Source organism: Felis catus, chromosome C1 (genome assembly GCF_018350175.1).
Source record: "Felis catus isolate Fca126 chromosome C1, F.catus_Fca126_mat1.0, whole genome shotgun sequence".
NCBI lineage: Eukaryota > Metazoa > Chordata > Mammalia > Carnivora > Felidae > Felis > Felis catus.
The window spans coordinates 97,913,621-97,938,064 of NC_058375.1; the positions used below are offsets into that span (position 1 = coordinate 97,913,621).

The window sequence follows — 24,444 nt, forward strand, 5'->3', positions numbered from 1 at the left end:
GCGGCCCCACCCCGCCCGGAAAAGCCGGGTTCTCATTGGCTCCTCTTCCCACCCTTCACGCTCCGGCCCGCCCCCGGCACCGCCCGGGAACCGTCGAGAGGGGAACCGCCCCCGTTCCAGTCGGCCCGGGGGCCAGAACCTTGTCCCGCGGACCTTACGCGCCGGACGCCGGCCGAGATCTCAAGCCAAAGCCCTATCGCAGTAGCCGTGCCTACGGTCCTATTGACCCCACGGCGATGGACCTGAATTTGCATGAAGATTGACTCTTCACGGCCACCTAGTTGAATCGAGGAATCCAAATGAAACCTCACTCAAGGAAGCCATAAAATTATCTCTTGCCATTGCAGTCCAGTGCCAACTTGAAACGTACACAGATGCGAATAACGCTCCGAACACCTGAGGTTTGAAATCCCAGAGCAAGGCGCCTTTGATACTCCCAGTGCCTGAGGTCGGCCCCCACGCCCTGTTGTGACACACATGCCTAAGCACTACGCCTGCAACACGCTCACACTCAGGTATGTGCATGGCGCTGTGCCTACTGCGAGGAGCAGCCCAGTTTCACCAAGGCTGCGAGTCAGGATGAGTTGAGCCTGTTTCCCAGGCACTCGCCAACCACCCCACCCCACCTCGTCCCGCCCCATTCCACCCCACCCCACCCCACCGCTCCCCACCAGAGCCTCTTGGGTTTGACCAAAATCTTCCCACATCTGTTCACAGAGAGGTACCAAAATAGAAGACTGCCAGAAAGAGGTGTTTGGTTACACATCGCAGATGACTGTCACAAGCTAATTTAGCCAAAGCAGTAAAAGCCGCATATCCCACACCGTTGTGAAACCATGAGTTGTGGACAATGAAACAGGAATTACCTTCTATAATGGGGGGGGGGGGGGGGGGAGGAGGGAGAGTAATGACAAGACATTTTTAAAAATCGTGTTTCACTGAGGAAAAAAACGTCAATATATTTTGCAGTAAATTTTGAGCAGTGATCTTTATGGACTACCCCCCTCAACCCCACCTCCATACTTCTATGTTTAGAAAACTTCTCAAACAATTGTCTAAGATGAAATTTTAAGCTAGAATAGTGTGGTTTTAAATTTTATTTCAAAATTCAAATTGATTTCAGAGTTCAAACTTTACATTCAGGAAGATTATGTGGCAAAATGAGGCAGATTGAATTCCAAATCTGGCATGGTTTCTATGTCTGTAATAAATGAATTAACATGTATGTATTCTACTGCCCTCTCATGGGTGATCTGGAGATATAACTAATGGTAGTTAATGCCTTTTAAATCTGAGACTAGAATGTTTAATTTAGCAATCTCTATTATTTTGATGATATAGAGGACAAGGTAGAAATAAAATCAGGTTCTCTAAGGGACTTACAAATACTCAGCAAACAGAAGTTCAACTTCAGAAACCAGGGAGAGGATTCTTATACTAGGGCTAGTATAAACACGCTGTCAGGATCACACCCATGCTTATAGCTACCTGTGTAGAATGTGGAAACATGCAGGAATTTGCCTTTATTTTTGTTTTTCCATTTGAGAAGTCATTACTTCCTGAGGTGTTTCACAAAATGTTCTTTTTCACATTTGTATCCACTCACTCCATCATTTCACACTGTGAACAACAGGAGAGTAGGAATGAAATCTTATTCTTTACACCTTTGCTGCCTAGAATACTACCTGATACTTGAGCAGTTCATCAGTAATTGTTTATTTAATAAGTTAAATGAACTATCAGCCCAGCCACTAGATGGCAACACAGTTGTACATGTAGAAGTATAGTCTAGCTAATTGGAATTCTACCTGGCCTTGAGTAACAGATAGGTTCCTAAAAAGTTATTTAAAATGTACAATGACAGCTGGCTATAACTTTATTGACAATTATATCCTTAAAACTGATCATCTTTGGATAAGATAAATTCTACCTAAGTGTAATAGCTCATAGGTACATATTTTCTATATTGGACGACACCTGTTTTTGTCTAAGAGCATTAGTCTCCAGTTGTATCCCGTCAAGAGGACTTTTCAATGGTCTAAGTGCCTCAAGCAAAGTTCATTCTGTAAACCCAAAGCCTGCATTTCTCCCTGGGGCTCCTGGGTGGCTCAGTGGGTTGGGCATCCAACTTTGGCTCAGGTCCTGATCTCACCTCTCTTGAGTTCGAGCCCCTCATTGGGTTCTTTGCTGACAGCTCAGAGCCTGTAGCCTGCTTTGGATTCTGTGTCTCCCTCTCTTTCTACCCCTTCCAGCTCATGCTCTGTTTCTTTCTCCTTCAAATATAAATAAACATCAAAAAAATATTTTAAGCCTACATTCTCCCAATAACAAGTCACTTGCTCATATTTTTGCCTTGACTTAATAGTTATTATGTTAATAATAATATGTATTATTAACTATTATTAATTGTTAATAAGGCAGGGTAAAAAATACTACCAAATGTTTCACCTGTAAGTCATAGCGACTCTAGAGTCACACAAACCTACGTCCCCATTGCTACCTCTCAATAGATGTGTCCTTGTGCAGGTTATTAACTTCACTAACTTCAGTTTACTCATCTTCTCCAAAATGAAGATAACATTTTCTACTTCATAAAGTGAAAATAATTAAATAATGTCCGTGGAATGATATCTAGCACAATCATTGGTTTATAGTAAGGATTCAGTAACCGGTAACTATTATTCATATTCTCTAATGAAAATCTCACCCACATTACTATTTGGTTTATTTGCTTTATTCTCCCGATTTAAGGCCTTCAGCAATTAAATTAAGTTCATAACACCAGGTTTCATAGCGATAGGCCATGCGGATTTGGGCTACATTTGTCTTCCGGATATCGTTTCCCATAGGGCCTTCCTCGAGGTAATTGTCACCCAGGAACTTTGCTTTCTCCTGTAAGAGAAAAGAAAGGAGAATGATTGTTGTCTTTTTATCCTGATATAGACAGTAATTACATCTTCCACAAAGATCCCTTCCTTATATTACTTACTGACAAAAGGAAAACATAAACCAGTAAAAGCACTTATCCAGTGCCTCAGTACGCATGGTCTGCTGAGAAGTCAAATGTATTTTATTTTCCTTGCCCAAAGGCATAGCCAGAGAGATAAAAGAATTCTTTCTAATCCCTGGCCATAGTATTTGCGTATGATTTGCGGGATAATTTTTCTACATGTGTTTCCCCAACTATCTTTTCATTACTCAGTTTCCAGATCCTATGCACAGAAGGACAGCCAGCCAAGGACAGGTCTACCTCATGAGAAATTCCACATTGCAGAACACTGTTTCTTGCCACTTCACACATATCGCAGGTACTCAGTTTGAACACTTGGGCAGCAATGGCATATTCTTCCATTAGGGGCTCCTTAGGTTATTTATTTAAATGAGGCAAAAAAAAAAAAAAAAGAAAAAGAAAAAGAGAGAAAGAGAGAAAGAAAGAAAGAAGAAAAGAAGCATATTAAAAAAAAAATAACAAGCATCCAGCAGAAAAAGTATATTGAAACACCTTGATTTGACTTTGAAATTCTGGATGGAAAACAACGGTCCCTCCAAATATGCCTGTATTGCTCAAGATTCCATATGTACCTTGGTAAAGTGGAATTGCATCGGGTCATCTGTCGACAGTGAGATCATTAGTCCCTTCTGGAGGAAATCTAAAAGAGGATTTTTGGCATATTCTAGAAATAAGCTGTTGTTACTTAATGGCGACATGGCGATGGGAATCTGGGCTAAGAAGAACAAATACTGTAACACAGGACTCTGAAAAGGAAAAGCGAAAAAAATTATTTAAGGATGTTGAAAAAGGGATACAAATGAGAAATGTTATAACCACATGATCTGCAAGTTTTAGCTTTCAAAAGAATGATCATACGTTCTTTCAGTCCCTGAGGACAGACAAATAATCATTTTAAATGTAAATGCTATTTAGAATAAATGTATTTGGGGTCATCAATTTTCAGTAGCCTTGAATCAAACTAAATGTTTGAGTTTTAGTTGCCTAAGGTACATGGTCTGTCTCGGGAAAAGACTTCACCTTGAAACATTTTTTTATCCCTCATAAGAAAGTTCTGACTCTCACAAGAGGTATTTGAAAACATGCTATAACAAGAAATCTGGCAAAAACTAGTTTAAGGTAAGCCAAGCACCTCTGAATTCTCCCTTGTCAGAGTTCTAAAATAGAAGTCGAAAGACCTGCATTAACTCATCTCTGCTGCTAACTGGTTAGGTAATCGTAAGCAGCTCCCTTTACTTGTCTGGCTTCTGTGAAATGAACTGTACCAAATAACCTCAAAAATCTTTTTTTGCTCTACTTCAATTTGATTCTAGTGTTGATAATGACTTGGGAGACAATGATACGGAAAAAATTATTCCTCTAGCTCCAATATAAAAGTTAATATTAGGAAGAGAGCCTCCAACGCACCTTCTTTAAATTCAGGCCATGAGAGATATTATCTGCTGTCATGAATGCTGTCATGAGATGGGTGAGAGCGCCCGCTTCCCCGCAGTGAGGTCGGAACAGGAAAGTATTCATGCCTCGTTCCCTAGGGAAAGGCAACTGCCATAGTTATCACAGGTGGCTGGCTAGGACCCAGCAGCAATTTGGGGCATGGAGTAATTTATAAGAAAATCTGGTAAGAAAAGAATGAACCCTCTGAAGGAGAGTGGGGCATCCAAAGGATTCGGTAAAACTGGCAATTCCCAGGTCCTGATCTTAATTCTTCCCGAACATAGCCTTCTGAAAAAAGAGGCAGCAGAGGATATGAGGGTATGGAGGAAAGTCAAGATTTGATTACCTTCAGTTTCAACAGGAAATTTACCAAAAGTACCATGTTGTCATTTCTCCTACTCACACTTGAGGGGGGAGATGTTTCCAGAAAACCCCGTTATAATATTCCTCTATTCTTTACCCAGGTATATCAAGAAGGGTGAAGTGTACGGAGTATGATAATAAATTGTGCAGTGATTAGTGAAAATTCCTAAACTTGCAAAGAAAGGAACTGTGAAAGTTGCTGAAGGCTCCAAAACATCCATTCCTGCTACTAAATAAAGAAAGAAACCAAAGAAAAAGACAAGGGAAAGATAGTTCTGATTCGGGCCAATTGAAAGTGTCCTAGCAGTGCAGTGCAGTGGCCCTTGACCACCCAAGGCGCCAATGTCTGAGCAAAAGAGGTGTGTCAAATAGAATCATCTCCTTCTAGCTCCAGTTCTGTCTACTTACTTTCTCAGGCTGTTGAGAACCGTGATGTTTGCATACATGTAGTAGGCATAGTAAGTGTAAGACGGATTCTTTTCCATGGTCCACTCCTGGGGCTTGGGACTCTTGGAGGAGAACATGTGGCCACTGTGTTTGGACTCATCATCCACACTGTCGAAGCCAGTAATCTGTCCGGAAAAGTAGGCCATGCAATGGGGTCAGTTCGACTACAGGATCCCAGTCCTCAGAAAACCTTTCAGCTCCCAAAGGCAAGGACCAAACGTCAGAGATAAGCACCAAAAATGAATCACAGCATGTGGCAATACTAGCTCACGCACAGCAGTGAGAAGGCCCAAAGGCTCATGCTTACGTGCTTAAGGAAGACACTGAGGTCTGGGTGAGCCTGGGGATTAATGGTGGCCTCAAACACTGGCATGAAAACATTCTCCAGCATCTTTCCGAAGTGTGGGAGGAAGTTCTTCGATCGGAACACATCGCTAAAGGCAAGAATAAAGAGAATTTACAAGGAAAATATTTTTAGTATTAACAGCCCCTGTGTGAAGGAATCAGAGGGCAAGATGCCATGTTCAGAAAAAGACTTAGTGTGTCCATTCTAGGTCCACTCCGGTACACTCTTTTTGGCTACCCATAAAGAGGGATTCCGTTTAGATGAGGCATAGAGACATAAATTTCTTGCTGGACCAGTTGCCTCAATCTCTTCTACAAAACCTCTGTAGTAAAAATATTAACCTTCACAGCTAAATCCATATAGAAAATGAAGAGTATATATAGGAACTATGTCACAAAAGATTGGGTGACTTATTTGTGGTATACAAGATGGTGAGCATGATACATTTATCGAGAACACTTCTGGAGCGCCTGGGGTGGCTCAAGTTGGTTGATTTCAGCTCAGGTCATGATCCCAGGGTAGTGGGATCGAGCCCCGTGTTGGGCTCCACACTCAGTGCAGAGCCTGCTTAGGATCCTCTCTCTCCCTCTGCCCCTCTCCCCAGCTCTCACATGTGCGCTCTCTCACTCTCTCTGTCTCTCAAAAAAGAAAAACAAAAACAAAAACACTTCTGATATGCTTTAGCCAGGGACAATCTAACGAACTAACTCTTATATAGCACTCAGCATATGGCCATCCACTCTTTTAAGTAGCCAGAAATATTAGTTAATTTAATCCTTATAACAACTCAGTATGTTAGCTACCATGATGACCCTATTGTTTAGTTAGTTTATTTTTAAGTAAGCTCTTCACCTAATGTGGGACTTGAACTCACAACTTGGAGATCAAGAGTCCCATGCTCTACTGACTAAGCTAACCAGATGCCCTCATTGTAAAGATGATGAAACAAAGGCAGAGAGCTCATGAAACTTGCCCAAGGTCACACTGCTAGTAAATAATAAAACTGGGATTCAAATACAGCCAGTCTAGGTCCAGAGTCCATGCTCTTATCACACCTACTGCCTCTCTGCTTTAATGATATTAGACAGGAAGCCCTACCCCAGTCAAAAAGTTACTTTTTTGGTTCAAGAGACAGGATAAAACTCTTGCATTGACAAGGGTGGGGGGCAGGGGCGGCATACAGAGGCAGGTGGCCAGAAAATATATAAACACTTAAGTTAGATAGAAGATCAATGATGCTGAGCATCCCCGAGGGTCATGAGTAATTATCAATGGTAATACCATTGATAAATACTCATTGATTGTGGAGGACTTGAACACTTGTAAATGAGACAATTGTCAGATGGTAGAAAAGGTTCTTTCTTTTTTTTAATGTTTATTCATTTTGAGACGGAGAGAGTGCAATGCAAGAGTGGGTGAGCAGGGGAGGGTCAGAGAGAGGGCAGGTAGTTGGAGAATTTCAAGCAGGCTCTGCGCTGTCAGCACAGAGCCTAACGTGGGGCTCGAACTCACAAACCGTGAGATCATGACCTGAGCTGTAATTAAGAGTCAATCACTTAACCAACTGGGCCATCCCGGCATCCCAATAATAAAGGTTCTGATACAAGGAAGCTACATCCCAGTCCAGATAAGCATGGGAAAGAATGACTGGACACAGAGAGAAAGACCAGGAGAAAGGGAAAGTATAGTAAAATGTACATAGTTCTCATCCTAGCTAAGTTTCAAATATTCTCAATAAGTTATTTTGTGATCTGCGTGAAGTCCCATGTTTTAAAAAACAAAACCCCAAAACTTGGTTAGAAAACTGAACTGAAATGATCTTCTAATTCCTGTCTTTGGTCAAGAGTGCTGAACCCAGATTGGACAAAACCAAGCACCCAGGACCCTGTTCTGAGCTCCGCTTTAACAAAGCTTTTTTGTGTCTAGAGGCGCTACATCTTTCTTGTTTGTGCAGAGAAGGCGAGGCAGGCAGGATGAAGTCAGGCTTTTGCGTCTCGGATGGGAAGGTACATACTAGATCCTGGGGACCTGGATCAGCCAGGTCATGTTGCGGCAGTAGATGCGGTTACGGACGAACCAGGAGGACAGTTTGTGCCACTCATCAGGACTGCGGCCATAGATTGACAGGCGGGGCTCGGCGTGCTGGTACTTTGCCTCCACCAGGTCTGCACCTACCTCCTGCGAAGCCAACAAAGGAGTCCAAAGCCAGGAATTTCCACAAGTCCCTCAGAGGTCTAAATCTGTGGAGTCTAGGGAGAGGAAGTGGGTACCAAGAACAGGGGAAGCGTAAAAGGAGGTCAGAGGGAACCTATTCCTTAAGATCTAAGGAAATCGAGAGATGCGGGGAATCTAGTCAGGAAGAGACTGATAGTGATGGAGTCTAGAGAGTGAAAAAGTCAGAGAAAGGATGTTGAAATATCCAATCCAAGGGGCCTGCAAACGACACTCAGCTCTTTTTACACCCCCTACTTTCCAAAACGCACATCTCCCAAGTCCACTGTGTCATTCCTGCATGCTAGAGCTCAGGCCATGAGCCTGAAAGAGTCCTTAATCAGTCCCAAATCCACACCCTCAGCTTCTCTAGCCTCGGAATACAAGTCTTTTAAATCATTACAGTGGACATCTCTGAAGAAATTCTTGCATTCATGTCTGTGGGGCTTCCCCAGGGATAGCACCCTTTCTCCTTCCTTTCCCTCCTTCCTTTCCTTCCCTCTCTTCCTCCTTCCTCTTCTCTTTTCTCCTTCCTTCTTTTCCTCCTTCTCTCCCTCCCCCTCCTCAAGAACCAAGCCAGGTACCATAGATCTGGTTGGTTCCTCCTCACCTTGATGATAGTGGCAAAATATTCCCCATCAATGTAATTGTCTGTCTTTAAGTAGAGGTCTCGTAGCTCACTTGCTCCTACAGGATTGTATTTGTCATTGAACTTATCAAAACGCTGGAAGGTCTGGCGTCCCTGAATCAGGAAACAGGAACACAAGTATATTATTATCAGAGCTGCTGGGACATGGAGAGCGAGGGAATGGCCACAAGGAACAGGGCCTGGGAACCGGGGGGAAGGGGGTGGGCTCCAAGAAAGGAATCTGGCACAGTTGACAATGAGTGAACCTCAAAATTGTCTGTGGGTGCTTTCAGTCAGCACGGTCAGCCAACACGGTTAAGAGGGCTCTGAGAAGTGGGAGGTTACAGGAGAATGGCATGTGCGGTTCTGAGTATGAGCATGAAGCTGACATCATCTTTTTCAACCTACAGCGTGAACATCCAGAGAATCGACAGTCAGGTCATAGGGATGCATCTTTAATTTGTCAAAAAGTTCCTTCAGGGTCAGATTTTTCTCCTTGCTGCTGTAGACCACTCTGTCAGCATCAATGTGGTAAGATTTCTTAATAAAGCGCAGCAGGTGCTTTTGGTTCATGCAAGCGGCTGCATGGATATGGGTGTCCACCTGTGTGTACATTCAGAGAAAGAAAACCAACAATCAGCCCTAGTCATGCTGCTCTGTTAGAGGCCATGGTGCCTGCAAATCCCAATGAGGCAAGAGAAAGGAATAAGTAGAGGGATGTGACCTGACATCCGGTGAAGGTGGCCCGGCAGGAAAGAACCAGCAGCACCTTTTTGTACCCTTGCGAGAATGTGAAAGTTTAGGGCGGTGCAATTATAATGCCTATTTCTCTTGGATATCTGCCTATCCAATTAACTCTCTACCTTTGATCCACACAAAATTCTCGGGGACCATTCTCCACCCTTGAAATAAACTAGCTGCCTCAGCTTTCAGCCCCAAAGGGAGAAAAGATCAAAATCATGTCAAAGCCATGACTGACACAGCGATGGAACTTATGAGTTAGTTATTTAAAAACAAAAATTTAATGTTTTAGTTCTTTTTGAGAGAGAGGGAGAGGGAGACAGAGTGCGAGCAGGGAGGGGCAGAGAGAGAGGGAGACACAGAATCTGAAGCAGGCTCTGGGCTCCAAGCTGTCAGCACAGAGCTCGAAGTGGGGCTTGAACTCACAAACCTTGAGATCATGACCCGAGCCAAAGTCAGATGTTTAACAGGCTGAGCCACCCAGGCGCCCCTGAGCTAGATATTCTTATGATTATAATTTTATAGCCTGGAGATTTGATAGATGAATTTGCCCAAGGTTATACAGGCAGCTGAGCCAGGATTTGGTCCTGAATCTTTGCTTGTATATTTTCTATCCTCACTTCTTTCAATCACTCAAATGGTCAGAACACATCTCAGAGGTGTTTCTAAGTTGATTCGTTTTCTACACTTATTAGCGCATCTGATGCCCACCGTCCTCTTGTGAGCTAGACTGAGCAGATATATTTTCCAATTTTACGAATGAGGAAACAAACTCAGAAATATTTAATCATCACCCGCTGTATCTCAGAGTCAGGAAGTAGAAGAAAAAGGACTAGAAGATCTTCCAAAGCCTGGAATAGCAGTTTTTGAGATTTCGTTCGTTTTTGTTATTTTTGTGGTTCACGATCATTATAATTTTTTGTGGCAAGAATGTGGTAAACCCTTCTGTGTAGAAAACAGTAGAAATGGCATTTTAACTTTCTAGAATAATTCATTTGCTTTCACTAAAAACAGTTTCTTTCTTGTCCCACTCAAGAGCTAACTGGGCTCCCGTTTTTGCCGAGTGCTGGACCCTGAGCAGTGCCCACGTTTACCTTCCTGCAGTTATAAAAATCTCGGTGGGGGTTGTTCTTCAACTCCTTTAACTCGTCCATCTCGTTGAGCATCTCATGGACCTGGAACTTGGAAGACAGGAACTTCAGGCGCCGGTGGGTGTAGGTCTTACTGTGGAAAATTAAATCACATAATTCTGAATCATTCAGACACTTAAGGAAAACAGACACAGTTTCAAAACCATCAGGACCCTTATTACCCATAAGAAGCAATTATTGAAACAAACATTTCAGTTTGCAGTTAATCTCACTTGAGAAGTATTGGGCTCCAGGGGCTCAATCTTTTCATCCATGTTGGACAGAATAGTGAGGGAAGACTTGGGAAGGCATTTAACAGCCCCGGGGAGACAGCGTTGCTCAAGGCTAAGGGTCCTGGCTTTAGGGATGGCAGATGCAGACTTGAATCTCAGGGAGCTGTGTGACTTTGGGAGATTATTTAACTCATCAGAGTCTCCGCTTACAAAACGGCAATTATAAAACTACCCACCTCGCAGAATGCTTGTGAGGAGATGGGAAATAATGTACCTGAAGGGTTTAACAGTGTTTGAACATTGTAAGCACTTGGTAAATACTCATTCTTACTAAGAGCAGTGTTAGTACTCGTGGTGGTAGCATCACTAAACACTCACACAGGTCCTTGGGCAATTAAAGCAAGCAAAAAATTCATGTCATCTAAGAAGGTGTCCATATCGAGATAAGGAAGTGGCTTAGGTTCATCTTTGCTGGCTGCTGCTTCATTAGGATAGACGTGAACCACACCGTCCTTCATTTTGAGGTGATAACCCAGGTTTTCCGGGAGGTTATCTGTTTGGAAGGGATCTTCTCCATTCTTCGCAGGAGGGGTAAAGACTTTCTCAATGAAACACAGAGTAATACGTCAGGAAATAAGACAAATGACCACATGCAAATAACCAAAATATGAAATGCTGTAAGATCTCATTTGTTTGGAATCCTGTACGTCATAAGTTATAATTATTTACCCAGAGCTAAGCTAAAGCTTATTTTTATGTTATTTTTCTTTCTTTTATTTATTATTATTTTTTTATTTTATTTTTGAGAGAGAGAGACACAGAGGGTGAGCAGGGGAGGGGCAGAGAGAGAGGGAGACACAGAATCCGAAGCAGGCTCCAGGCTCTGAGCTGTCAGCACAGAGCCCAATGCGAGGCTCCAACCCTTAAACTGTGAGTTCATGACCTGAGCTGAAGGCGGACGCTTAACCCACTGAGCCACCCAGGCGCTCCTACATTATTTTTCAAAGCTGACCAAATTAGTAGTTTAAAATAACTATAAGATTTCATCTAGTGTAAGAATGATTTTCAAGTCCTTTAGAAGTACTGTTTACATGATTGATATACTACTTACCAATAATTTTATTTACTAAAGTAGCTTATCAAGGGCTTCCTGTTTAGAACATTTTATTAGCTTATGAGATATTTGCATAGAAATAAAATCAAACTACAGTTGAAAAGTAGAATTTGCATTGTGTCCTTAATAAAACCAACCTCTCTAGAAGTCTTAATTTAGAGTGGTTATTTTCAAAAAACTTTATTTTTTAGAGCAGCTTAAAATATTTTTTAAATGTTTATTTATTCTTGAGAGAGAGAGAGAGAGAGAGAGAGAGAGAGACAGAGCACAAGCGGGGGAGGGGCAGAGAGAGAGGGAGACACAGAATCTGAAACAGGCTCCAGGCTCTGAGCTGTCAGCGCAGGGCCTGACACAGGGCTCAAACCCACAAACTGGGAGATCATGACCTGAGCAGAAGTCAGACGCTTAACCAACTGAGCCACCCAGGTGTCCCTAGAGCAGTTTTAAGTTCATAGCAAAATTGAGCATCAAATACACAGTTCCCATATACTCACTGCTACTCCCGCACAGGCACTGCCTTCCCCACTATCCACACCCTCCACCAGAGGGTACATTTGGTGCAACCGATGAACATAACTGACATGTCGTAATCACCCAAAGTCCATACTTTAACTTAGGGTTCACTCTTGGGGTTGTACATTATATAGGTTTGGACAAATGTACAATGACATGTATCCACTCTTAGAGTATCATACAAATGGTCTCACTGCCCTAAAGACCCTTTGTGCTCCGTCTAGACTGGTTTTAATATAAGTGGAAATATAAAATAAAGTCTTACTAGAAGAATTCCAGTTCTTATTGTAATTATAACATACTATCCACCTTCTAAAGCACCTACAAAGGAATGAGAAGGGATTTTGTGGGTAAATGCCCCCTTCTTTCCAGTGCTAACAGTTTCAACCTAAGAAAGCCAGGAAGAAATTCTACGTTGTCATGGCCTTTAAAGCGCCTAACCTTCTACTTTCAACAAGTAAGTGCCCAAGGCAGCAGAAAAGTCTCCAGTTTGCTAGTGATGACTCACAACCACAGTGGGAAAAATAATATGGGAAGAAAAAAGTCATGCATTTTCTATTCAAAACTAGGAGACAAGGAACACGAAAGAAGTGAAACAGTATTTTGCTATGTCGAGTATTAATTTTTTGAATCTTTATACTTGAACATAATAGAGAGATAAAGCACAATTTAGAAGAAGCAAAGACAAAACAAATATCTTAATGACAGTATTATAGAAAAGAGGTAAACCGATTTTATGTATCGCCAAACAGGATACATGTTTACTCTGATTTTAATATTAAAAGGAATTATAGAGAAGAAGTTACAGAACTGGAAAGCTTTAATGACATAACGATTTGCAAGTTCAAAAACCCTTAATATTTGTCTCCCTTGAAATCTCAAACCTAGAAGTATACTCCAGAAGATGTCGAGCAACTGCACAAAGATGTTTCTCTAACGCTGTTCGTTGCAACCTTATTGGAAATCAATTTTTAAAAGTCGGAAATCTAAATGCCTAAAAATGAGAATTGGTTAAATAAAACATGATACAGTTATACCATAGAAATCTGAGAAGTTCTATAAATCTGATTATTTAAAAACATGTGCTTCACTTCATATAAGGCAGAAAGTAAAAAGTGAGAGACGGAAATGAAGTACTATGGAAAGTCAAAACATATAGTTTAGTGTTCTCCAGAGGTTAGAGGAAGGAAGGAAACGATAGCATCTGGGCTGCACGTCAAAGGGTGAGGTTGCATCTGGACATATGGACATACAGTGAAAAAAGTGAAGGGCAGTCCAGGCACAGGGAACAGCATGACAACAGTACAGGGGCAGGAAAGTGCTGAACCAAACGGCAGACAGGAAACACTTCCGACCAGAACAAAGGTGGAGTAGATAAGGTAAGTTTATAAATAGGTTGAGAATCTAGTTAGAAGGCCAGCGGGTGGCAGGCCTTGAATGCCAGGCTAAAGACTGGACTCAATTTGGAAGGTAATGGGCGCGATTAAAGGTTTGTGATAGGAGAGGGATATGTTCAGATCTGTGTTTTAATAACTGGCACCTAAGTGAATCTCACCAACAGACAGTGAGATTAGAATTTAACAGAATGGGTCAGAAACTATGGTAATAGCCTAGACAAGGTGAAAGATAGACCTAAATTAGGGTTTGGGGAAGAGCAAAGAGGGGAGATTTTGAGAGGTATTGTACGGAATTAATTATGTGATTGTGCACGTGGGCAGGAGAGAGAATGGAGCCAAAGACGACTATGATATTTTTAGACTGGCTTACTTAGATAGTAGTCCCTCCATATCCATAGGGGACATGTTCCACCACCCCCAGTGGATGCCTGAAACTGTGGATAGCATTGAACACTGTACAGACTGTCTTTTCCTATGTATACCTATACATACCTATTAATGGGCCACTGGTCTATCAACTTACATGTTTAATTTATAAATTAGGCACAGTAAGAAATTAACAACTACAACTAATAATAAAATAGATCAATAATAACAACATACTGTAATAAAAATTAGGAGGGGCGCCTGGGTGGCTCAGTTGGTTAAGTGTCTGACTTCAGCTCAGGTCATGATCTCATGGTTCACAAGATCAAGCCCTTGTGCTGACAGCTCAGAGCCTGGAGCCTGCTTTGGATTCTGTGTCTCCCTTTCTCTCTGCCCCTCCCCTGCTCGCACTCTCTTTCTCTCAAAAATAAAAATAAACATTAAAAAAAATTATTTTTAATTGAACATGGTCTCTCTCGACATATCTTATTGCCCTAAACTCACCTTTCCTCTTGTGATGATGTGAGATGATAAAATTCTTATGTGACATGAAATGAGGTGAATAAGGTAGGCCTTGTGAGGTAGCAGTAGGCCACTGACCTCTTTTTTTTTTTTTTTAAGTAGGCTTCATGCCCAGTGCAGAGCTCAACGTGGGGCTTGAACTCACAACCCTGAGATCAAGAACTGAGCTGAGAGCACCTGGGTGGCTCAGTGTGTTAAGAGTCCAACTTCGGCTCAGGTCATGACCTCACGGTTCATGAGTTCGAGCCCCACATCAGACTCTCTGCTGTCACCACAGATCCCGCTTTAGATCCTCTGTCCCCCACCTGGCCCCCGCTCCTCCCCCACTCTCTCTCTCTCTCTCAAAGTAAATAAATAAACTTAAAAAAAAAAAGACATGAGCTGAGATCAAGAACTGGATGCTTAACCGACTAAGCCACCTGGACTCCTCAGGCCACTGCTGACCTTCTGACAATAAATCAGGAGGACCATCTATGTATGGACCTCGGTTGACTGCAGGCAACTGAAACTGAAGAAAGCCAAATCACGGAATGGTGGTGGGGGGAGACTACTGTAATTTAGGGACATACTTAATATTGAGTAGTTAAACCAAAAGATCTATTTCATATGCTGCATAAGAAAATTACTTCTGACGTACCTGGGTAGAAGCTCTCGTTTGCTACCCAAGCCTCACCATCGATGTTCCGCAAGTACTTGGAAGGGGTTTTAGGGAATCTCTGAAATGACTTCTGCATGTACTTCTCCCGTATGCACAGTGCCCTGTACAGACCTTTGCAAACCATTTCAAAGTCTTCAACTGTCACCTGCCAAGAAAGTGTTAGAGCATCGGAGTCACTCCTGTGAAAATCCAAGAAGTGGATTGTCTTGGGTGTGCCCCTGCTCTCTCCTGGGTGTTGTAGCCCGTGCTGAGCCCACCTGCCCATGTGGCTGCTCCCTTATGTGACTTGGGCCCTGGGTCTTCCTCCAGGAGCAGGTCCTGAAGTTTCTTGCCCTCTTTCATTTCTACTAAAACTCACCTGGTCTACAAGTCTTTCCTGACAGTCTTGTGTTTGTTTGGTGTTTGCTAGAAAGCAGTGATTATCTAGTGAGTGTGATTAAAAGAACCCATCCTAACATGGAAAATACCTTCTTCCTTCCAGGTTTTACATACGGGCTTCTGAAGACGGTATCTCAACTGAAAGACCATGTGACTCTAATTTGAGAATTCAAACCACTTTCTGGTCAGTGGGAGAAATATGTGGGGATGAATAAGGTGTCACATCCCTCAAACCCTATCATGCATGCCCTGCCTTCTGTCGTTATGGATGGATCAGAACATCATCTTATGATAAGTTATCATTCCTTTGGATGGTTTTAAAGAGAACCTAATCTGTGGCTAAAAATGGAGAGATTCTAGAATAAAATTTTCTCAGAACTGCCGGAAATTTCCTAAGCTGGTCTGTCTCCCATGCCCCATCCCTGACTCCGGGCTGGGGACGGCATGCCCAAAGAGTTATAACTTGAAATCACTAAATGATCGTCATCAGAGCCCAAAGATTTTCTGGGACCAATGTAAGCTTGTTCCGAATGTTTGAGGCCCGGATGTTGATCCTAACCAGTTGAACTCTTTTTAAAGGCTTGCTGACCTTGGCCGAGAGATTCTGGCACAGGTGCTGGAACTAGAGGTCTGCTTCTAATGGCATGCTTGTTCCTTTGCCACCTAATGGGCCACCGGTCTATCTTCTCCAGGATAAGAGCTGGATCTTATTCACCGTGGTGTCCTCAGCATTTGGCACACAATGCGTAGCACACAGTAGGTGCTCAATAAGAATTGATTACATGGAGTCAACTGATTATCAGGGATTGATGGCCTTGGAAACAGTCCTGATCCCCCTTACCTCTCTGTTCAGTTACAAGGTGAGAACGGATGGGGGCACAGAATACAACCAGCTGATTATTGCTCAGCAGCTCAGCCACATTCAGCCAACACGCCTGGTTCTTCAAAGACTCCATGTCATGGTTTCAGGTGCCCTCCAGCTTTCAGAGGAGAAACAGCTACTCCCTGACTTCTGTGAACCTTTTCCTTCCTCCCATCCTCTTTCTTTTCGTTTGTGTTTGTTTCTACCAAGCACAAGCGGTATCAAATTTGCCTCTTAGTTTTTATGTTTTTTTGAACTCCGGCGTTCTCCAAACGGCAGCTCTATTGAACATCTCCTTTCAGTCATTTATAATCTAAAATGCCTGCCATTTGTAGTCATGTCATCACACAGAAAGTGAATAAACAAGAATTGTGTTTGTTTCCTTGCTCTGTCCCTTTTTAAATATCTTGGGACTGACCCTAAGTGGGTCAGTTACATGAGAAGGGGGCTTAGGATTGGTCATTAAAACTATATTTGGAGCATAGACTGATAGCTACACATCAGTTTCACCAATATGATGCTGATTCTGCAAGTTCATGTGACAGAGATTTATTAATTGCCCAACTGTCCTGGACAGGACAGGAAGGTCAAGTTGTTTGTGACAGGAGTTTACTATCCCTGTGGCATAACTAGAGTCTATTCCAGGCAATAATCTACCGTGTAAGCATCTGCAATGAAATTGGAGATGACCGTTGGTCAAAAAAAAAACAATAGCCCCGTTAGAATCTTCTAGGCTCTCTCTCATCTTTCTTGTTTTCTCTGGTCTCTCCACTCTTCTTTTCTCATCTCCCTCTCTTTCTTCCAAGCTGTTTTCTTGGATTGGTTTATGCTACCTGAAGCCCTTGTCTCTATTCTAGGGCTGCCCGGGATCCATCTTTTCCCAAGAGCCCCCTGTGCCTCCTCGAGGCTCCCTGTCTTGTCTTGCGATATCCTCAGTGAGATTAGCCCACCAGGTGCTCTCTTGTTTCTTGTGCCAAAATTTGTCTAGTGTATTCTGTAACACACACACTGCATTCCACTACATACTGTCCATGTGCAAGCAAATGGAATAGAGAAGCATAGATCATGTGGGATGATAAAACAAAACAGAAATATAAGTCATGGCAAATCAGTATTGAAATGCAATAATGAAGTACAGCAAAGGACAAGTGAACTAACACCTTCCTCAGAAGGAAAGGCAAGAAGGTAAGGAAGCTGAAACAATCAAGCTGTGTCTTCCCAGCAGCGACATTTGAGGGGAAAAAGCAACTCACCCCTGAGGCATAATCACCAGTGATCTGCACTCTCTGAAAATCAGGCACGGTCTGGTAGGTTGGAGATGAAGAAATGTATTCGTCGATATGGGACAGTTTAGTGGAAGATGCTTCACTTTGTGGAATGGACAAATTAACGGTCTTCCGTCCATGGAAACGCTTTTTTCTGGGTTTGAAACACAAAAATAAAAGAACTTAACTTGGTCCTCATTGGGAGTTGCGTTGTGATAGATTGGTGTTTCACTATCCAATTTCATTTTGAGGACAAAAAGTGCAAATTAAAATGTCAGCTGGCTGTCAGAAACAGGATCCAACCATATGGGAAGAGGGATCACATGACAGTATTCCCTTCTTCCCGGTATCCTTTGGGACCATTGGCCTTTGGGAACATACGAGAAGGCTTTCAGCATGACCTTATTCTTCGCTGGCAGTCCACTCCTAGCAGATGGGCAGTCTGGGAACCACAACAAGCACAGGCTATGTCAGTTATTACCTGTGTTGTTTTCTGCTTGTTCTGAAACTCTGTGAGCTTCTGTTGCCCCCTATGAAAAAAAATAGTGTAATAATGCCTACCTTAAAGAAATTCTGTGAGATTTAGTGTACGGAGTTTATAAGTTGCTTAGTCAATATTACTTCCTTAGATCAACAAGTATTTATTGAGTTTCTGCTTTGACCCAAGACTTACGTTAGGTCCTATGGGGCATGCTGAACAAGGGGGATCGCTGTTCTTTCCTTAAAGACAAAATAAAGAGGATGGCCAGGGCAGGAAGGCAGAAATGGAGTATTGTATCCCTGGGGCCTGGAGGAGGTCAGACTGGCCTGAGGGCTATATTCATATCAGATAGCACAATGCGAAGGTTGGCTAAAAATGAACTCTGAAGATGAGGCTCTTGAGTTCTGGTTTCCGTACCCATTGTGTGTAAGTTGAGTGTGTGCCCAGCAGCCATCAGCCTACCTTGGTTTGGAACAATTGCACAGGAGCTCATGTCCTCTTGCTTGGGCAGATAGGGAGGCTTCAACTAAAGGAAGATGTGCTAGAGCACAGGATGTCTACTCTTTTCTTCTTTTTAGTCATTGCTAACCTTGCCCTAGCTTACACAGTGTGGGGGTGGGGGGTATAGGTGAAAGGGAAGAATTTTTAGCTCTGGCAGAGTTCTTCCTCCAAATTGAACCATCATTCAGACAGACTGAACCAGCTGCCCTGACAATTCTCCTTCCTGTGTCCCAATGTCCCAACATTCCCTTACACCACTTACCTCCTGCCTTCTGTGGAGGTGGACATGGCCTCCAGGTGGAATATGTGTGCTCGCATCTCATGATGAGAAATTGGACAGATTTCATCCACATCAAAGGGGGAAATCTCCTGACGGCCTCCCTCATCTTTGACTTCAGAGGCAAATACTTTTTCAGCCAAGCTACGTATTTCATCATCAATTTCTAAAAGAGGTTTTCATGGATTAGTATTCAAGCCCTTTCTCAGAAGTCATCAGAGAGTTCCTGCTATGTGTGAGGCACAGTGCTAAGGACTGCCCTGGGTGCGTGGCTCCCCTATACTCTAACCAGTGCCCCAGAAGCATGTCAACGCTCAGTGCCGCTCTACTGTCTCTTTAGAGGTTTCTGTGTGGGTAGCTTGGAAATCCATTCTCAGAAACACAGGTCAGATTCTTGCAGCACATTTCAGGAGGTCCTAAAGGTGGGATTGGTCTCTTGAAGGATTAGCACTTAATGTAAGATCACCTGTTTCTGGCAGGGCTAAGTCTGATTTCATAGTAACCATGCAGCATAATCTTTCTCATTAGACTGGTGGAGTTTTTCCGATGGCTGTGAAGGTGTGAATAGGATTGTTGGTCTTTGGAGCTTTTCTTTCTAGAAAGATCGTAGTGATCTAGGTAGTTTTGAGAAATAAACGTGTACTTTGGGCCTTTCTTCCTCATAGGACAGATACTGTGTTTCTCTCATACATTATTTCAAATCCTGACAACTTGATGATATGCTGGTATGTGGGAGAAGGGGGCCATTGAAAGTTACTACCCAGTGTTGGGAGTCCCACTTCTTGTGGACATGTGGCTTTTCATAATGAATGGCCCTTGGAAGGCCAATTTTACTTTTACATGCCTTAATATTCCCATCCTTTGTTTTTAAGTTTATTTTAAGTAATCTCTACACCCAATGTAGGGCTTAAACTCACAACCCCAAGATCAAGAGTCACATACTCTTCCGACTGAGGCACCCTTAATATTCCCATTCTTAGAATGGGTGGAGGGGTGACGTTTAGTTTGGCAATGAATAACCCCAAGACTCTCCGGATGTAAGGGAACTAATTTCATCATACAGCATAGTAATGGCCATCAAGTATCTGCTCTTCTGTTAAGTTCCACTGCATTTTCCACATACCCAATTGTTTTCATCTGAATAGTCATTACTTCTAATACTTCTAAAATCTCTTCATATTTCCAGAAAAGAGCAGGTAGCAAATAATGAGAATGGCAAAGAGTTAGCTATTTGGAGCAAGAGAAGACAGAACACTCTTCAAATGATGACAGAGCAAACTGCGTGCAAAGAGAAATATCCCCTCATTGCTGCCCCATCAGTGTCCTTACAGATCTCCAAAATGCCACATTTTCGATTTTGACTTGAGTAAGTGCATGTGTTCAAATCCTTGTTCTGCACTTACCGACACCTCCACCTTCCTCTGTCTTAGTTTCCTCATCTGTAAAGTGGGAATACTAGTACCTACCAAACCTCACTCATGAGGCTGTTGTGGTAATAATGTACAGGGAAATACTTTACAGACGACAAAGCACCAGATCAAACTGAATGATGCAATTTGGTAGCATTGGTCAGACAGATATCTGGCATTTGGGGTTAGTTTGGGGCTATTAAGGAAATGATAAATGATATGACTTAGTATAGGCTGAAGCGTACATTGGAAATGATAGTAATTAAATCATAACTTCACCACCACTGTCAGGTCAGCCTATTTTCAAAACCTGGCTTATCACAAAAGAATAACAGAAATCCACTGTATTGCTGAACTTCATGCATCTGTCCGCCTCATTAAACTCAAGCACTTCCTGAAACTGAAGACCGACTACTACTATGGAGTAGTTCTTTGACAAGTACCACACTCCACAAAGGACCAAATGGGACTCTAAATAGATATGTTTGATGGCCTGAGAATGCCTCCCCACCCCACTATCAACTGATCCCCAGAGATTAGTATCATTCCTCCAGGAATGCAAGCAAGCTCATGCACCTCAAGGATGAATGGCAAGCAGAAGTTAGAAGAGGCTTCATGCACCATGAAATGCAAATGAAAAGGGGATAGTTGGTTATGATGATGATGAGGACAAGGATGCAACTGGCTTATCATGATGGGTCTGTGACAATGCTGCTGGAGGCCTCAGGAAGGACGGCATGGAAATGGATGCTCAGAAACCAAATCCTACTTGCTTGAGATCTGGCTTGTCCAGAACAAACAGTCATTACCTAGGACTGCACATATCCATTTGTTTCATAGTTTTAAATGTTATTGTTTTTACTGGGTTCCATCTCCCTAAGCCACTAGAGGTGATTGAAAAGTTAGAAACTCTACTCTAAGATGTGGTTTGCATGATGCCCCCAAATTACATGGTTGATATTTCCTTCCACTGAATCAACCAGTTGTTTTGACTTCATGCAACCACAGCTGAAATTTGACTCCTCATTCAAGAGCTCTGCCTTTCAAAAATATTTCAGGGAGTGGCGATGATTGTGGGAAAGAAAGAGTGAAACTGGTATTTCAAAAGATGAGTGGATAAGATTTGGTGACAGTTCTGAATTCAGGGAGTAAAGGAGAGATGAGTCCCTTGTGTTTGTATAGCTAATTGTTGGGTTCTTTTTTCAGCATATTACATTTGAGATAATGGAGTACCTGAGTGGAAATGTCTGGACGACAGGACGTCTTCATTTACATGCGGAGTAGACACGAGAATAGAAACAAGTGGTAAAAAGATGAAGCAGAGTGAACACTGAACTAGGAGTGAGGAAAAGTGTCTGTGACAGCTGGGTGGCCTTGGGGAAACCACATAATCACAAGGAGCCTCAGTGTTCATCATCATAACAAGAGAATGCTAATAATAATAATGTCAACTTCAGAGCATTGCCATAAAGGTTAAACAAGAAATCTTTTAAAAATGACACAGTGCTATATAGAAGTTGGGGATTATTACTATTAACATGGGAAGTGCAAGGCTCTTGAGAAGAGGAATGTCATGCTGGCTTCTTCACTCAACGTTGAGATCCAGAAGAGCATGCTTATTTCCCAGCAGTGCTTTATTGATGGGTAGAAAAGACAGGTCGTAGGTGTTTCATCTGCCACGTCTCATCTCCTCTATGCCTCTCCGAGGCAGACCTACTTACTATCAGTCAGCCTAAGGACAAGTCTAATTTGAAACATACCTTAAAGTTCCAGTTTTATCTGAGGTGAGATTTTATTTGACCCGGTCACAGAAATTTACCATGAAATGTTTTGCTTTGGAGTTGAGGATTTCCTAAGGCAAGACTCAATAGGCCCCGCTGGCTAACCTATATCTAAAGAATACTATTTTATTTTAAGACATCAGATGAACGCCCCTCTGATGTTCTGTTTAAAAAATGGATTTGGTTGGTTTTTTTTTTTTGGCAGGGGGGGAGTCCAGAAAATCCATGAGTTCATTTGCTATGCTATGGGATATCTATGGTTATTATTAATCTTTGTTGGCTTTCAATGGTATCATTTAATAAACACTGCTGGAAAATACTCATGTTTCTGAATTAATGAGTAGTACTATTTTTCATTGATACTTTGGCAAATGGCAGGAAAAATTGTCCAAAATACTCACGTTTTTCTTTAGCTGTTTGAAGTAAAATAAAACAAGATAAAATATATAAACAACTTTCAGAAATCATAGTGGCTGTTAATCTGTGCTTTGGGATAGAAATGTGTAGATTGGTACAAGAAATGGGGGAGGTGGAATGTGTTATTACAGCTCATTCTTCCATTTACCTACAACTTGCTGTCATCAGGAAACTCTGGGAATGTGGTCATTACACACCCCTTTCTTTTCTTTCCCTTTCTAATATGGCTCCTTAAATTTATGTTTATAATCGTAAAGAGGTACGCTTTGTAAAATGTGATGTTAAAGACATCTGCTCTAGAGAAATGGAAACTTTCATACGATGCTGGTTTCAGCCAAACTGAAGGAGCCCATTTGGTAAGCAATTTAGCAACACCTACCAAACAGCCATTTCTGACAATCTACCCTACTGATTTCCATTCTTAAAAATGGCAAAAACTTTATGTACAAATACTGTTGTCAGAATACAATTTTACTTACCCAACTGTAAAGAACCTAAGGGATTAGTTAAGAAGATTTGAATATTACCCAGCCATTTAAAATGATGTTTAGGAAGAGTTTAGAATACCACGATAAACGATTAAGTCATAATGTTAAGGGAAAAAAAAAGGCAGGCTATAAAGTGACATGTATTATATAATCACAGCTATGTTTTTTTACAAATTCCTTAAAGTTGCATAGAAAATAGATTGAAAAGAAAAACACTAACATGTGAAAAGTGGTATCTTTGGATGATGGGACTGTGGTTGTTTTTTTTCTTAGTACTGCTCTCCTAAATTTCTCGTGTTCTCTAAATGAGTGTTATTACTTTTATGTTAAGTGGAATTTCTCTTTCTTGTTTCACAGGAGATATGTATTTCCTTCCTAATGAAAAAGACTTAGTATGATTCTAAAAATTATTATGTGTACAAACCTGGATCGTGAGCCATCAAAATACACAGATGGGGTTAACATTTCCATCACACTTGTGATTTTCAACTAACACTATAGCTAGAGACGTTGTATAGGACACTGCTGTGAACTCTAACAGGCACAGGCTTTGTTTAGACTAGCAGAGTAGATTTTAAATATCTTCCACCGTTTTCTCCTGGGATCATCAAAGATGCTACCACATGATACAGTTTTAGAGAATTATCTCCCTTCCAAAACTAAGAAGAAGAAAAAATCCTTGAAAATCTTGTCTTGCTTCTTCCTGAAAAGTATAATTAAGTGGTACTCTGAACCCTAAATAAAGGATTGTCAAAGCTGACATGATATACTCAAAGGAATGGCTGCATTTAAAAGAATTGAGCTCTCAAAACACTTTTGCACACCTACCTGGAAGTTTCAACAGAGGCATTGTTGCCGGGGTCCTTGATTCTAGGATAGCACAGTAGAAAGGAGGAGAGAGGAGGCTGTGGGGATGACTGCCTGACACTATAAAATACCCTGACATTCATTTTATGATTTTGCTTTGCATCTGTAATCTGACCCTTCTCTGCTAAAAAGAGAGAGATGAGTTTTAGACCTATTTATAGCTTTAGGCAATTGACAGAGAAAAACAGGTGAAGCCTTCAGTCTTTACCTTGGGATTTCAGAAAAGATATGTGCTAGGTCAGGAATTGCATTTCAGTACTTTCTAAATCTTCCTATGCATCGGATTCTCCTCAGGTGTAGTTTTCTTACGTGATTTTACCAGTGATGATTATTTTTCACCCCGGTGAAATACAGCAAAGTCTTATAGGCTCTGGATGTCAAAGTCCTCAGGATTTCAGTCATGAGAACAGCTTGCTGAGTTTGATGTATATGCTGGTGTATTCATCAAGTTCTCTCCACACACACACACACACACACACACACACACACACACACACAGGCACACACCCACACTTTCATTAGAAATATGCTATATTTCTGACTTCACTCATATGAAGACTTTAAGATACAAAACAGATGAACATAAGGTAAGGGAAGCAAAAGTA

The 24,444-nt window shown here is 41.9% G+C and overlaps 1 protein-coding gene and 1 long non-coding RNA gene across 3 annotated transcripts; one reads left to right on the forward strand and one right to left on the reverse strand.

Moving 5' to 3' along the window:
• The first annotated feature begins 18 nt into the window (after positions 1-18).
• On the forward strand, positions 19-15,874 carry LOC109502545. Its single transcript, XR_006582890.1, has 4 exons — positions 19-515; positions 8,850-8,970; positions 10,217-10,388; positions 15,595-15,874. It is a non-coding gene; the product is annotated as an uncharacterized LOC109502545 (long non-coding RNA).
• On the reverse strand, positions 2,719-23,941 carry AMPD1 (adenosine monophosphate deaminase 1). 2 transcript variants are annotated; one of them, XM_004001120.6, is made up of 16 exons: positions 23,801-23,941; positions 22,469-22,480; positions 18,863-19,043; positions 17,607-17,772; positions 15,093-15,258; positions 10,922-11,141; positions 10,275-10,404; positions 8,848-9,042; positions 8,422-8,553; positions 7,615-7,778; positions 5,562-5,688; positions 5,216-5,379; positions 4,418-4,538; positions 3,583-3,756; positions 3,251-3,361; positions 2,719-2,892 (listed from the first exon to the last, which is right to left on the reverse strand). In XM_004001120.6, exons 1-16 carry the CDS (start codon positions 23,916-23,918, stop codon positions 2,734-2,736), a joined length of 2,340 nt encoding a protein of 779 aa, XP_004001169.5. In that variant the 5' UTR covers positions 23,919-23,941; the 3' UTR covers positions 2,719-2,733. The 2 variants fall into 2 exon arrangements, with proteins under 2 accessions (XP_004001169.5, XP_044889250.1); XM_045033315.1 differs by lacking the exon at positions 22,469-22,480 and having other exon boundaries at positions 23,801-23,916.
• Between the last annotated feature and the right edge of the window lie 503 nt (positions 23,942-24,444).